Source organism: Alternaria rosae, assembly GCF_020736505.1.
Source record: "Alternaria rosae strain MPI-PUGE-AT-0040 chromosome Unknown BKA58scaffold_13, whole genome shotgun sequence".
NCBI lineage: Eukaryota > Fungi > Ascomycota > Dothideomycetes > Pleosporales > Pleosporaceae > Alternaria > Alternaria rosae.
In genome coordinates this window covers 313,180-325,426 of record NW_025763582.1, presented here as the reverse complement: position 1 = coordinate 325,426, position 12,247 = coordinate 313,180, and the positions used below count along the sequence as shown (strand labels likewise).

The window sequence follows — 12,247 nt, the reverse complement described above, 5'->3', positions numbered from 1 at the left end:
TAAATACATGCTGTATGCCTTCAGACTGCAGTATAGCCGATGTACAACACGAAGGCAACGAGCTCCTCCATACTGGCAAGAGACGAGTCATGCCATTTAAGGTAGTCTAGAATATGTCAAGCTTTTGCGTTGCTTTGCTACGTATGCGCGATTACATAGACTAGAGTTGATACGGAAACTTCGTGTTTTGATATACTCCACAAGGAAACTACATGTGTTGTCGCTGTGCAACAGACGCGTCTGTTTTGCTCACCTCTCTTTGGAAGAGTGAACAATGGGTATCATGATGAATGCCTGAAGTGGGAGACATAGGAAATGAAGAGAAATAAGGCAACGGTATATCCGCCACCACCACCGCCGCCGCCGCCGCCATACCACCCATCAACCCAAACGAGTTTTGCATCTGCCACAAGGACAGAACAACCGTGAGACACACTCCATAACAACCCAGATCCCGTCATGAAGGTATCACAGCACAACAAGCCACAACCTTCCAGCCGTGCTGCCTTCCACCCATCCGACGTCCTACCAACTAACACCAACACCCTTATCCTTCAACCGCCTAAACTCCCTACACTCATACTCCGTCGGTCTCCTCCCCTTCCCCTGCCACCTAATCCCCTCCTGCCCCTCACACCTCTCTAGCCTGAACCTATACATAGCCTTCTCCCTATCCACCAGTGTATACCCCCTCACTATATACAAGCCATCGTACCTCAGTCCCAATTCCGGTCGGAAAGGATTCTTTTTATTCAGCTGCGCCGATCGAATGACGCGAATGGGGTTGACCAGTTCCGCGGATTTAAGTAGGTGCAGGGTATTCTCTGTAGGTATCGAATTGCGTCCTTCGGTGCCAGAGTATTCGATAGTGCCGCCGTTGTCGACATCGTGATACGGGTTTCCGCCTGAGAGCACAATGGAATAAGCACCTTTATCGCGCTCGCCGTAGATACCTCCCTGAGCGGACCCATGAGCGCCATCGCGCACGGTACAAAGTTGCGTGGGCCACCACTGACCCAGCACCAACTCCCCCTCGCCATAATATTTCGGAGTCGTGGGAAACTGAGCCCGGTACGTATCATCCAGCCGGTCACTCGTCCTGTTATCCCCCTTATGCGGTACGATACCCCGCAGTATATCTTGATTAAGATCGCACTTGTACCAGCGCTTATACAGTCGATAAGCATCCGCCTTCAAATCCCATGGGAAATTCGTGCCTGGTTTGAAGATGCGCGGGAGACCGTAGTCTGGGCTTAGAGTCATGGCTTTGCGGAGTAGCACTTGAGAGACTTGGATGTCGATTTCGGCTTTGTGGATAAGGTCGCGGATCTTGTCGTAGAGGATTTCGAGTTCGGCAGGAGATTTGTTGGGCTTTTCGCAATCGCCTAGGGCGGCTTTGAGGGCTTGGAGGGTTACGAGTGCGAGGGGCCGCTTTTTGGTCATGGCTTCCATTCTGGGGTCTTTGACATGGATGGATGCGTACCAGGATGGCAGCGATTTTGCGATGGGGAATTTGTCGTCTGGATCGTCTGAGATGAAGAGGTCGTTAAATGGCACAATTTCTGAGTCTGATGCGTTGGTTGACGTTGCTGACGTTGCAGCCCTTGAAGTGGTAGCAGCCGTCCGCTCTCGTGAAGCGTCTGCAGTCGATGATTCTGCAAACGTCGCACTCTTCGGCTCGTCCTTAGGAGGTTGCTTCTGCTCGTCTTTCAAAGGCTCCCTCTGCTTCCTCATCTTGCATGGAAGAGATGAAGGATTAGATCGATTTTCAGAGTCTTTCTCCTGTGGCTTCTTCTGGATCGGGGTCGGAGTCGAAGACTTAGCCTGCGCCTTGCCCAGCTCCTTCGTATTTACTTTTAGCTTTTTAGGCTTGTCAGCTTTCTGTAGCGGCTTCTTCGGAACCTGGACTTGAAACCTTGACTTGCTCGGCTCTTGAGCGTCTTCTTTTCCTTTCTTAGACATGTCTTCTTTTGGCTTCTGGGAGACGGCCTCCTTCGCCTTGGGCTTGTCTTGAACTCGAGGCTGGAGATTGTCTTGGACCTTCGCTTTCTTAGCGGGCGGATCGACAGGCTTCGTACCGGGAGATGTTGGAAGCTTACGCTTTTTACCCTGTTGTGCCGGCTTGATGGCCTTGGGCGTGACCGCAATGGTGTCCGCCGCAACGGGCTGCTCTGCGTTCTTGAACGGGTTCATCTCGTGCTTTGCTCGCAGATCCGTCATCTTCTTGCTCAGAAGGCCCATCCTCTTCTGATGCTCCTCATTGTTCGCTTCCTTCTGCTCCTTCGCTTTTTGTAGGATCTTCGCGACGGCTTCTGGTCCAGTGCCAGACGCATTCGCAGCATTCTGGGCTTTCTCCAGCAGCCATGCTGAGGATTTGGCGACTTCGTTTTTGGTCGCTGCCATGATGTTGCAGTTGATATTGTGCGAGGTGGGGTGGTGGTGTGTTTGTTCACAGTATCAGGCGCGATGGGCGTTTGCCATGTACGTACCACGCTACCTCTAGGCTGCAACAACAGCAGTGCGGGGTACAAAAGAGGAGCAGTGAATATGAATACTAAGGTACTGGTAGATAACGTGGAGTGTAATAGACCTCCGGTGCTAATTTGCTGCGGCCTCGTGGAAGCACGCGTGCCGGTGATTGTGAGGCGTTTACTAGACCCTACTAGAAGCTGCGATATGTCCGTGGGACAGCTGCAACCGTAATAATTAAAACTATGTAATTGGCATCAGGAGTCGGGTTGATGCTGAAGATGAATGGGAGGAATGGGTGAGGTTTATATAGTATCTCATGGTTGACTGCAAGTGCTCGATGTCGCGGATGCCGCGCTAGTCTCGCATTGTCGCAGCGCCTTGATTGGCCCACGCGTTATCTCGTTCAACATGGGTGTATGTATTTCTTTGAATTTACATTGGACAACAGTCACAAGATAATGCGCATAGAGTCGCTAATGCCTATAGCATGCATATACGAGGGATGAAAGCGATGAGCTTACCTTGAACAGGTATTTCTTGAAGAATTTCAGTCCTTATTGTATACAACTAGTGCATGTTAGAGTCACAGTATTATGTGTCTAGAGGCAGCGCAATGCACATATAAGGAATGAGTCACAGTAGTCTAGATAACCTTACAATATTGACCTCTACATGACGAGAAGCTCAAGTAGTACAGGACAAAGTATTCCGAGGTTTGACGCAAGCCTGGAAACTGCAGTTATGCCGACACATCTTAATACTCTTCTTACCTAAATATTTTGCCGAGTTCATAGCTAAGACACAGCTTCTGTTGCCTTCCAATCACGGTACTGGCGGCCGTGCTCGTCTTTCAGAACGAGCTCACTCAAGGTTGTCGCATGCGGCGTACCACATAGCAAACACAGGAACCTCGGGTGCAAGGTGTTGCAATGATCTCTGCGTGCTTGACTGGCGACGACTTCCAACCAAATCACTACATGCAACGCTTTTACGATATATTGTAGTGTTATGTTGCGGTCTCTGCTGAGTTATCAGGTTCTGTCTTCAACCACGCATACCGTTGGGAAGTAGACCATTTGAATACAGTATCATCATTCACAAACTCATCTCTATATACCCGGGTATGTCTACTCCAAAACGAAAAAAAACAACGCTATGCCAAACGCCATCCCTTCATTCATAATTCCAATCATTGACACGTCCATCAACAACTCATGCCTTCCCCTCAACAACCTGCCCAAGCGCCTCCCCCTCAACCATAGCATCCCCCGGTCCCTTCCCAGCACTTCCAACCTTCTCCAACGGGCTCATCACCTTCTCCTCTACCCTGTCCTCTTCCCCATCCACCGAAATATTGACCCATCCCCGCACACTGTCCTTCGTACGACTCAGGATAGTAGTGTCATTGACCAAGTTCCAGCCCTTCGCCGGCCCAGCCTCCACATCCAATTCCAAATCCTCCGCACTCGTATTCGCAACCCTGACTCCATTCTCTCTCAGCATCTGCAACACCGCGCGTGTATTCAGCCTCAACACACGCTCAGGTTCTTTCGCGCCAAAGACTTTGGTTGTAACCCAGGGGAACAAGACGCCAAAATCGGATTGCGAGAGATGCGCCGAGGCAATGGGGTAGAAGATGTGGGGGCCGGGTTGGTTGTTGTATTTCGACTGTGAGGATGAGGGAGGAGCTAAGATGGATTTCGTTTCGCGGAAGTTGGAGGACCATTTGTAGAAGCCTTCAGAGGCGATGGCTAGCAGATTCTTGCCGCCAGAGGGGGAATCGTAGCAGGGCATGGGTTTAGAGCGTAGCCAGTTTGTAGCGGGGCTCTGGATGGGAAGCGTCCAGAGATCGAGGAGGGTGACGGAGTTCTGTGGTGTTATTTGTTGGACTAGGCTGGAGTCTTCGGAAGGGGTGTAGAGAGGGTTGTAGCCTGCGGCTGGGGTTGAAGAGCGGTGGTAAACGGATTTTACGAATTGAACCATTGTGCAGGCGCCGAAGGAGTGGCCTGCGTAGCTCATGGAGCCGGGTTCGTGGATGTTGAGGATGTTGGAGAACATGCTGAGCATGTTTCTTCCCTTGGGTTGGTCTTGGGCTACGTTCTTGAGTTTACGTCCTTCGTCGATCTTCAATAGAGCGTCGTGGGCCATGCCTAACTCCCATAGCCGTATCTTTAATTGCTCGTCCCTGGCTTCGTATACTTCTGTGCTCGCCTTGTGAGCGATCGATCTGTAGTCGACTCGCTTCGTCTTCTGCTTCTCTTCCGGTGTGTGGTGGATGGCGAGAGGCGAACTGCCATCGCGGTGGTCTGCTGCCACTACTACGATTCCGTGACTTGCAAGTGAGCCGCAGATGTGCGAATAGGCGTTCCGTGTCCCTCCCAAACCGTGGGAAAACATCATGACGGGCCATCGATCGGACTTGGGTGGGGGTGCGAGGAGCTCGGCATTTTGGTGTACGGGCATAGAAATGTAATACAGTAGTTGTGGCATTAATCTAGACAACTGTCAGCATCGTGCTCAGCCAGAATCCCATCTCACGGTACTTACGAGAAAACACTCGCAAACGCGCTGTTCGCCCCCAGAAACCTCGCATAAGCACTAATATATTCCCTCTGCGGGCTAGGTATCCATCTCACAGCCTTCTCATTGCTGTCCTGTTTACACGGGTAGAAGATGCGAAAAGCGACAGTTGGCAGATCCGCAGGAGGCGCATCCGCACTCGGGCTGTCCAGGTCGCTCGTGGGTATTTCTACATCCACAGAGCCGACTTTGTACGGTCCCGTATGCGGTGGGAAGCCCGGCGTAGGATTCAACCGATGGAGCCACGACATATCAGCAATCGAAAGCGGGTTCGCTGTTCCGACCGGAAGTCGCGAAGGAAGAGCGCGAGTAAGAGATCTAAAAGCGCGTGAGAGCGACAGTTTGATTGCCAAGAACGTAAGCTGCACAATCTCCAATCTTCAATCGTAAATCTATAAAAGAATCAAATAGGCCATAAGGAATGCTGCGGAGGAGGAAAGTGGAGGAGGAAAATCACGATCGGAAACGGAGCTGCACACCGCGCATATATCCATCATGGAACTCTGAAGAACATGCCAGTGACGCACAAAAGCCCATGCTCACCACGCTACTGCCAGGGCACCGGAAACTGGGCATCCATCCTCGGAAGGGCACGCGACCCCCGAGTGCTTAGCCCGCCGGTGCCATCCATGACTGTGGCAAATGTAAATTTGTGTCAGTAAGGGAGATGCCGAGGTTTCGGACGCGTTACGGCGGATCCAGAAGTTTCCTCAACGCGTCGGCAAGCGCATGTTGGGCATACTGTGGGAATTGTTCAGAGTGCAGGGCTTTGGATTGATGTGTGCTGTTGGTGTAGAGCTGGATCGAGTTCAGATGGGCGTGGGGAGTGGCTTGAAGCGTGATCGCGTGCGCACGCATTATCCTTTTTCATGATGACGACACGCCGAACGTTGAGATCCGCGCCTGGCAAGATCGCGCTAGGCTTCACGTCGCCGCGTCTGGCCACACCACGAAACTTCTCGCCGCGGTACTTTACAGCTCAGAATTATAAGGTTTGGTTGGAACTATGTGTGTTTAGCTTGGTACGGGATTCCGTTGATTTTGCATCGAGCCCGACCGACTATTGCCCCGGAGGTAAGAACTACGGATGCAGGTGGTGAGAAAAATGTCCCGATGTAACTCCGACATTGTGGGTAACATGTGATCGTCATGTAGCTCCCGAGTAGCGCGCGATCGTGAGGTAGACTGGACGCGATGCAGCATCAGTGATGTGGATTATTGATAACTCATCGAATGAAGAAATATATTGCGTATGAGTTGCGTCGATCCATGACATAGACCTGGTAGACGAGGAAGCCTAGGTTTCCCTGTGACGGTGAAATGTCGATGCAAAGTAGAGGGCAACAAATGCCGCCAGGTACCTCTATAACGATTTTGATGAGAATCAATTCCCAAACACGTTGTATTAGTAGTTATATGCAGCTGTCAGAATTGAGGAAACTTGTCTCGTTCATGTGTGCCCAAAGGTCCTCTAATCCACATTACATCGTCCATCTATCTATATATCCAAACAACGAAAACACCGGGGTATGCCGCATATACAAACTATACAAACCGAAAAGACCAACATCAACAACACCCCCCTCTCCTCCTCCCCCCACCCCCACCCAACCTAAACACATCCTCCCATTCCCCCAACGCCCCAGCCTTCTTTCCCCCTCTCCGCCTCAACCTAACCCCCTCATCTCCAAACCCACTCCTAACACTCCCGCCCCCATCATCCCAGCCCAAATCGCCATACTGAATCCCACTAGCCGGATCATCAGGATCGATTTCGCCCAACTCGATCTTCGTAAGAATCATGCGGGCCAGCCTCGTAAACAATTCCTCCACGTTCTCTCCATTGAGTGCAGATACCTCCACCGCAACGGGAATACCATTCTGGCCCGCCCACCTACTCGCTGTTTCGGCGGGGACTTCGCGGCCGTCAGGCGCGACGGTGTAGCTCGCGTGCAGATTGGCGTTTAGGCTAGGCGTCCGACTTGACTGTGAGCTCGGCGTCGGCGGTGGTAATCCAGACTCTGAACTCGGTGTACTGGCATAACTGCCATACCCCCCTCCCCCTCCTCCACCACCACCTACCCCCACAGGCACACTCCCATCCTCCACATCCGCCTTATTCCCCGCTAAGATAATCGTGATATCCGGCCCCGCCAACGCTCTCGCATCATCGAGAAAGGTCTTCAATTGCTCAAAGCTGCGCCAGCTACTCACGTCGTATACGAGGATTGCGCCGGCCGCGCCGCGGTAGTAGGACCGTGAGACTGAGCGGAAGCGTTCTGTGCCTGCTGTGTCCCATAATTGGAGTTTTATGCGTTTGCGCGAGGAGGAGGACGAGGGGGAACGTTGGCGCCGGTCGGCGATGTGGACGATTTTGGAGGAGAATTCTACGCCGATTGTTTGGCTGGAGAGGACGCGCCCTGTGGGTGGGTGTTAGTGGGGTTGATGGCGGTGGGGAGGGGAGGAGAGGGTACATTCTGATTTTACGAAGCGATGGAGGAGGCAGGATCTATAGGTGTTCTTGTTATTCGGTGTTTATTATATGTCTTGCTCTTATCGCGACTTACTTGCCAGCGCCGCTGGGTCCCAACAGTACCACCTTAGCCAAATAATCATACATGCTCCCCAGCTCCTGTTCCTTGCTCAGCACAATCCTGCCAAGCTCAAATCATGTCCATACCTACTTGTAACGGTGGCTCGCTGCTCCGCGTCGAAGCATTCGACACGGCTCGATTCCTGCCCATGGTGAACGGCGGCCGGCCTCGTTTGTGTGTCTGCGGGCGGATGTAGGATGTGGAATTCGGTGCTATTCACGGTCGCATGTGTGTTCCGGGTAGCTCCACGAAGCGAGCAAGGGCGAATAGGCGTATCTAGTGGGAAGCGGTTGCGGTGTTGTGTTGTTCATCTTGGCCTTATCTTTGTGACGCCAATTGGTGGACCCTGGCCCGCCGCGCTTTCGCGACTTCGTCACGCGCACGGCAAGCTGCCGACGGTAAGCTACTTCAGGTAAGGACTTGGGCTATCGCATCACGATTCTCAGTATATCTGCTGTTTTGACGAGTAATGACATTGGGTTAACAAAATTGATCTTCACGTGCCGAAGGCGTCGTTGTAGCGTAGATCGGATTGGATTCATACGAGGCTGGAAAAACAGTATCGGGAGTCAAGAGCTATATACAGGGACTCCCAAAAAGGAACAACGGAAATGCAACGACATACGGACAAGGGAAAGAACCAAGAAAAGGTGGTATCCTAAACGCTTCGCCAATACTAACGACATCTGCTATGCTCAAAACGCATGCGCAAGATTACTGCTGCTCCATATCCCTCAAAGGCATATAACTTGTCTCCTCCTTGTTCCGCCTCCTCGCGGCCCATGTATCACTGACCCAATCCTTGAGAGTCGAAAAGACTCCCTTCTGGCCCAGCTTCTCCATCTCCGCTTCCTTCTCATCGATCGGCGCACCAGGATCAAGGACGCTGACCTTCATCCAGCTAGGTCTGTGCCAGAACTTGAGATGCAGAGAGCTCATAACAACGCTGACGGATGAGCATGCCATGGCGGCACCAGCAGCCATGGGATGCAGTGAGAGACCCCAGGGTAGGAAGAAGCCCATTGCGAAAGGAAGACCAATGAAGTTGTACATACACGCCCATGCCAGGTTCAGCTTGATGCGGAAGAAGATGGCACGGCTGAGGACAAGGGAGGCCGGGATGGAGAGGAGATCGGTGTTGGTCATGAGGACGATAGAGGCAGCCTCCATGGCGACGTCTGTACCAGTAGAGAGAGCAATACCAATGTCGGCAGAGGCGAGCGCAGGGGAGTCGTTGATGCCGTCACCGACCATACCGATGACTTGGCCACGAGACTGGAGGTCTTCGATGATAGCTTTCTTGTCGGCCGGGGTAGACGAAGCGTGGACATCTGCGGGATCGATACCAACTGCTGCTGCAACGACAAGGGCAGAAGCAGAGGTATCACCAGTAACAATCGAAGATGTTATGCCCAGACGAGAAAGGGCAAGAATTGCAGCGCGGGCTGAGGGTTTGATGGTGTCGGACATGCTCAAAGTACCAGTGTAGGTGTTGCCGATGGCGGTATGAATCGTGGTGATACCAGCGGATCGGTTCTGGGGTCCACCTCGAGGTCTGGAGTTTGCCGCAGGTGTGAGCGGCTCTTCTACGAAGTCGGGAACGTTGACACCTTCGGATGTGAGGAAAGCCGTGTTACCGATGAGGACCTTGTAGCGTGTGCGCTCGCGGGAGAGGGCTGCTTCGACCGTTGCGATGATACCTTTACCGGTGACAGCTTCAAAGTCTCCGACTGAGCCATCTAGACTACCATCGGGTCCGAGACGAAGATGCTCTTTGGCAGAGAGAACGATAGCCTTGGCAATAGGATGCTCTGAGCCCATTTCCGCAAGTCCAATGAGTGTCCACCAGAGGTTCTTCTTATCAGCAGTACCCCAGCCTCCCTGAATGTCCGCCTGAGATACACTCATCTTGCCAACAGTGAGCGTGCCAGTCTTGTCGAAAACAACATGGTTGATCTTTGTGGCAGTCTCGAGAGCAGCACCACCTTTGACGAGAATGCCATTCTCAGCCCCAACACCAGTACCGACCATAACAGCAGTGGGTGTCGCAAGACCGAGCGCGCATGGGCAAGCAAAGACGATGACAGCGATACAAAGCTTGAAGCAGACCATGAACTTGCCGCCACTAGCGTGATCAAGGAATACTTTGGGTGGGTAAGGTAGGACATGGCTGAGAACCATCCATCCTACAAAAGTTGCAAGGCCGAGAGTGATGATGATAGGGACAAAGTAGCCAGCGGCAATGTCGGCAAGGCGTTGAATGGGAGCACGACTCGTTTGCGCTTCTTGGACAAGGCGAACAATTTGACTGAGCTGAGTGTCACGGCCGGCTCGGGTCACCATGAACTCCAGACGTCCGTTCCCGTTGACAGTACCAGCCATGACCGGTGCGCCCTTCTTCTTGAGGATTGGCATAGCTTCACCAGTGACCATACTCTCGTTCAGGTACGACTCTCCACGTGTGACTGTGCCATCAGCCGGAAGCTTGTCACCCGGACGAAGAATGACGACGTCGCCAACCTCGATGAGCTCGGTAGGAATGACCCTTTCTTCAGCAGCATTGCCATCAGTCGAGGTGCGTTCCGACTTCTCTTCAGCAACATCCCAACCTTCAGCAGCTTTAGCCGCAGCGATGGGATCCGCGTAAATGGTGGTCATGGACGGAGCTAGCGACATGAGGTTGGAAAGGGCCTTGGACGTTTGACCCTTGGCACTGTTTTCAAGATAGCGGCCTAAGCTGATGAAAGTGAACAACATGGTGCTGGTTTCGAACAGTGTCGTTGGCTTGGTGTGTGGGGAGACCAAGAGTGAGACCAACATGGAGAAGACGCTGAAAAAGAAGGCAGCTGAAGTACCCAGTACTACCAGAACGTCCATCGTGGGAGAACCGTGACTCAAAGACTTGTACGCAGATATATAGAAGCGTTTTCCGATACCGAACTGGACAGGTATAGTGAGGACCAAGCAGATGACGTCGCCGAGATAGAGGCCAGGTATCAGACGAATACCGCCAAAGTTGAGGAATGGCAGGAACATGGGGATGAACATGCTTATCAAAAACACAGGAACTGCGAACCAGGCTGAGAAGATGACAGCTCTTCTCCACTCCTGGATTTCTTTGGTCTTTGCGAGGGACTCCAGTTGGGCATCGTTGTCTTCAGAATCAGCGACTAATGCGTTGTATCCAGCTGCCTCTACAGCCTCAACGATCGCTCGAAGACCGACGATTTGAGGCTCTCGTTGAATGGTGGCTCTTGAAGAGTTGAAGTTGACTGTCGCTGAGGTAATTCCGGATCGTTTTCGTAGTAATCCTTCTAGCTCTTGAGCAGCGCTAGCGTTGGGCAGTCCATAGATCTTGAGTTGTACTGGGGCGTTCGATGTTGACGACTGCTGTATGCTACCATCGACGGATGACAGAACCTGGGCGTCAAAGCCGCGGTCCTCAATAATCTCTGCTATCTGTTCCTCGGTGAGCTTGTAAGGGTCGTGCACGATTACGGCACGGTTGGCGAGTAGACTGATGTTGAACTGGTATACACCCTCAACGTCCTTGAACCCGCTCTCGATGGCTGATGTGCATGCGCCACAGGTCATGCCTTCAACAGCAACCGTCGTGGTCATTGTCTTCTGCTGCTTGCGGCTCCTGCTCTTCTTTGCCGCTGGTGTCGCGGCCACGGTATCCAGCACCTGCGCGTCAAAGCCAACGTCTTCTATAGTTTCAGCGAGCTTTTCCGGAGATATGATCGTAGGGTCGTGTTCGATGACTGCGCGCTCAGAGAGAAGTGATATGCTGAAGGACTTGATCCCAGCCACGTCCTTGAAAGCGCCTTCCACGGCGGATGTACACGCTCCGCATGTCATTCCTCCAACGGAAAGCGTTGTGGTCGAGGTGTTTCCGATCGTCTCCTCCTCTTCATCTTCAGAATCGCTCAGAAAGTGGTCATCTGCGCTGTGCGACATTGGTAAATCCGACGAGAGCACTTCTGCGTCAAACCCCCTGTCGTCGATAATCTCCCTAACCTCTTCCGCAGTGATGACCTCGGGGTCATGCTGGATGACAGCCCGCTCCATCACCAAGCTTATTGACACATTTCCTATTCCCTTCACGCCCTGGAAGCCCGATTCAATCGCGGAGGTACACGCGCCGCATGTCATGCCCTCGACTTTGAGCGTCGTTGTCGCCATGTGCGCTGTCGCCGGAGGAGGAGCCATGATGGCTAGAAGCGCTTTTCGGTGCCGTTGACTTCAGACGGATCGCGAACTAGACTGCCGATGCTGAGCCAGATGCAGCATTCAACGGTCAGATTGGGGCGAGGGCGGCTCGTACGAAGCGGGAGGATTGGGGCGAAGTCGAAAAGCGATCGCGCGACGGTATGGCGACAACGTGAGGTAAACGCGCGAGAACAGCGGACTCCGGAGTAAAAAGGAAGGCCAGCTTCCGGTAGTGCCAGATGGCGAAGTTATTAATATGGCGATTGATGAACGGAGTGCAGCAGCCACAATCTGACCCAGTGCTGATTAAAGCCCAGCGCCGTGGCACGTCGAAAGAAGGCTAGACCGGCTCCGCAGGTGGATGATAGGCCGTTATTGTTAAGGCGCCG

The 12,247-nt window shown here is 52.7% G+C and overlaps 3 protein-coding genes across 3 annotated transcripts; all 3 read right to left on the bottom strand.

Moving 5' to 3' along the window:
* Positions 1–525: 525 nt before the first annotated feature.
* Positions 526–2,403, bottom strand: BKA58DRAFT_325621 (PUA-like domain-containing protein; the record flags this gene model as incomplete). Its single annotated transcript, XM_046168020.1, has 2 exons — positions 526–1,890; positions 2,164–2,403. 2 exons carry the CDS (start codon positions 2,401–2,403, stop codon positions 526–528), a joined length of 1,605 nt encoding a protein of 534 aa, XP_046020239.1.
* Positions 2,404–3,676: 1,273 nt separating this feature from the next.
* BKA58DRAFT_63019 (platelet-activating factor acetylhydrolase) lies at positions 3,677–5,521 on the bottom strand. Its single transcript, XM_046175647.1, has 2 exons — positions 5,020–5,521; positions 3,677–4,966 (listed from the first exon to the last, which is right to left on the bottom strand). The coding sequence occupies exons 1-2, from the start codon at positions 5,301–5,303 to the stop codon at positions 3,685–3,687; spliced, it is 1,566 nt and encodes a 521-aa protein (XP_046020238.1). The 5' UTR covers positions 5,304–5,521; the 3' UTR covers positions 3,677–3,684.
* Positions 5,522–6,621: 1,100 nt separating this feature from the next.
* BKA58DRAFT_406330 (E1-E2 ATPase-domain-containing protein) lies at positions 6,622–11,858 on the bottom strand (the record flags this gene model as incomplete). The annotated part of the gene is made up of 5 exons (XM_046171947.1): positions 6,622–7,472; positions 7,527–7,561; positions 7,620–7,706; positions 7,737–7,858; positions 8,442–11,858. 5 exons carry the CDS (start codon positions 11,856–11,858, stop codon positions 6,622–6,624), a joined length of 4,512 nt encoding a protein of 1,503 aa, XP_046020237.1.
* Positions 11,859–12,247: the final 389 nt, after the last annotated feature.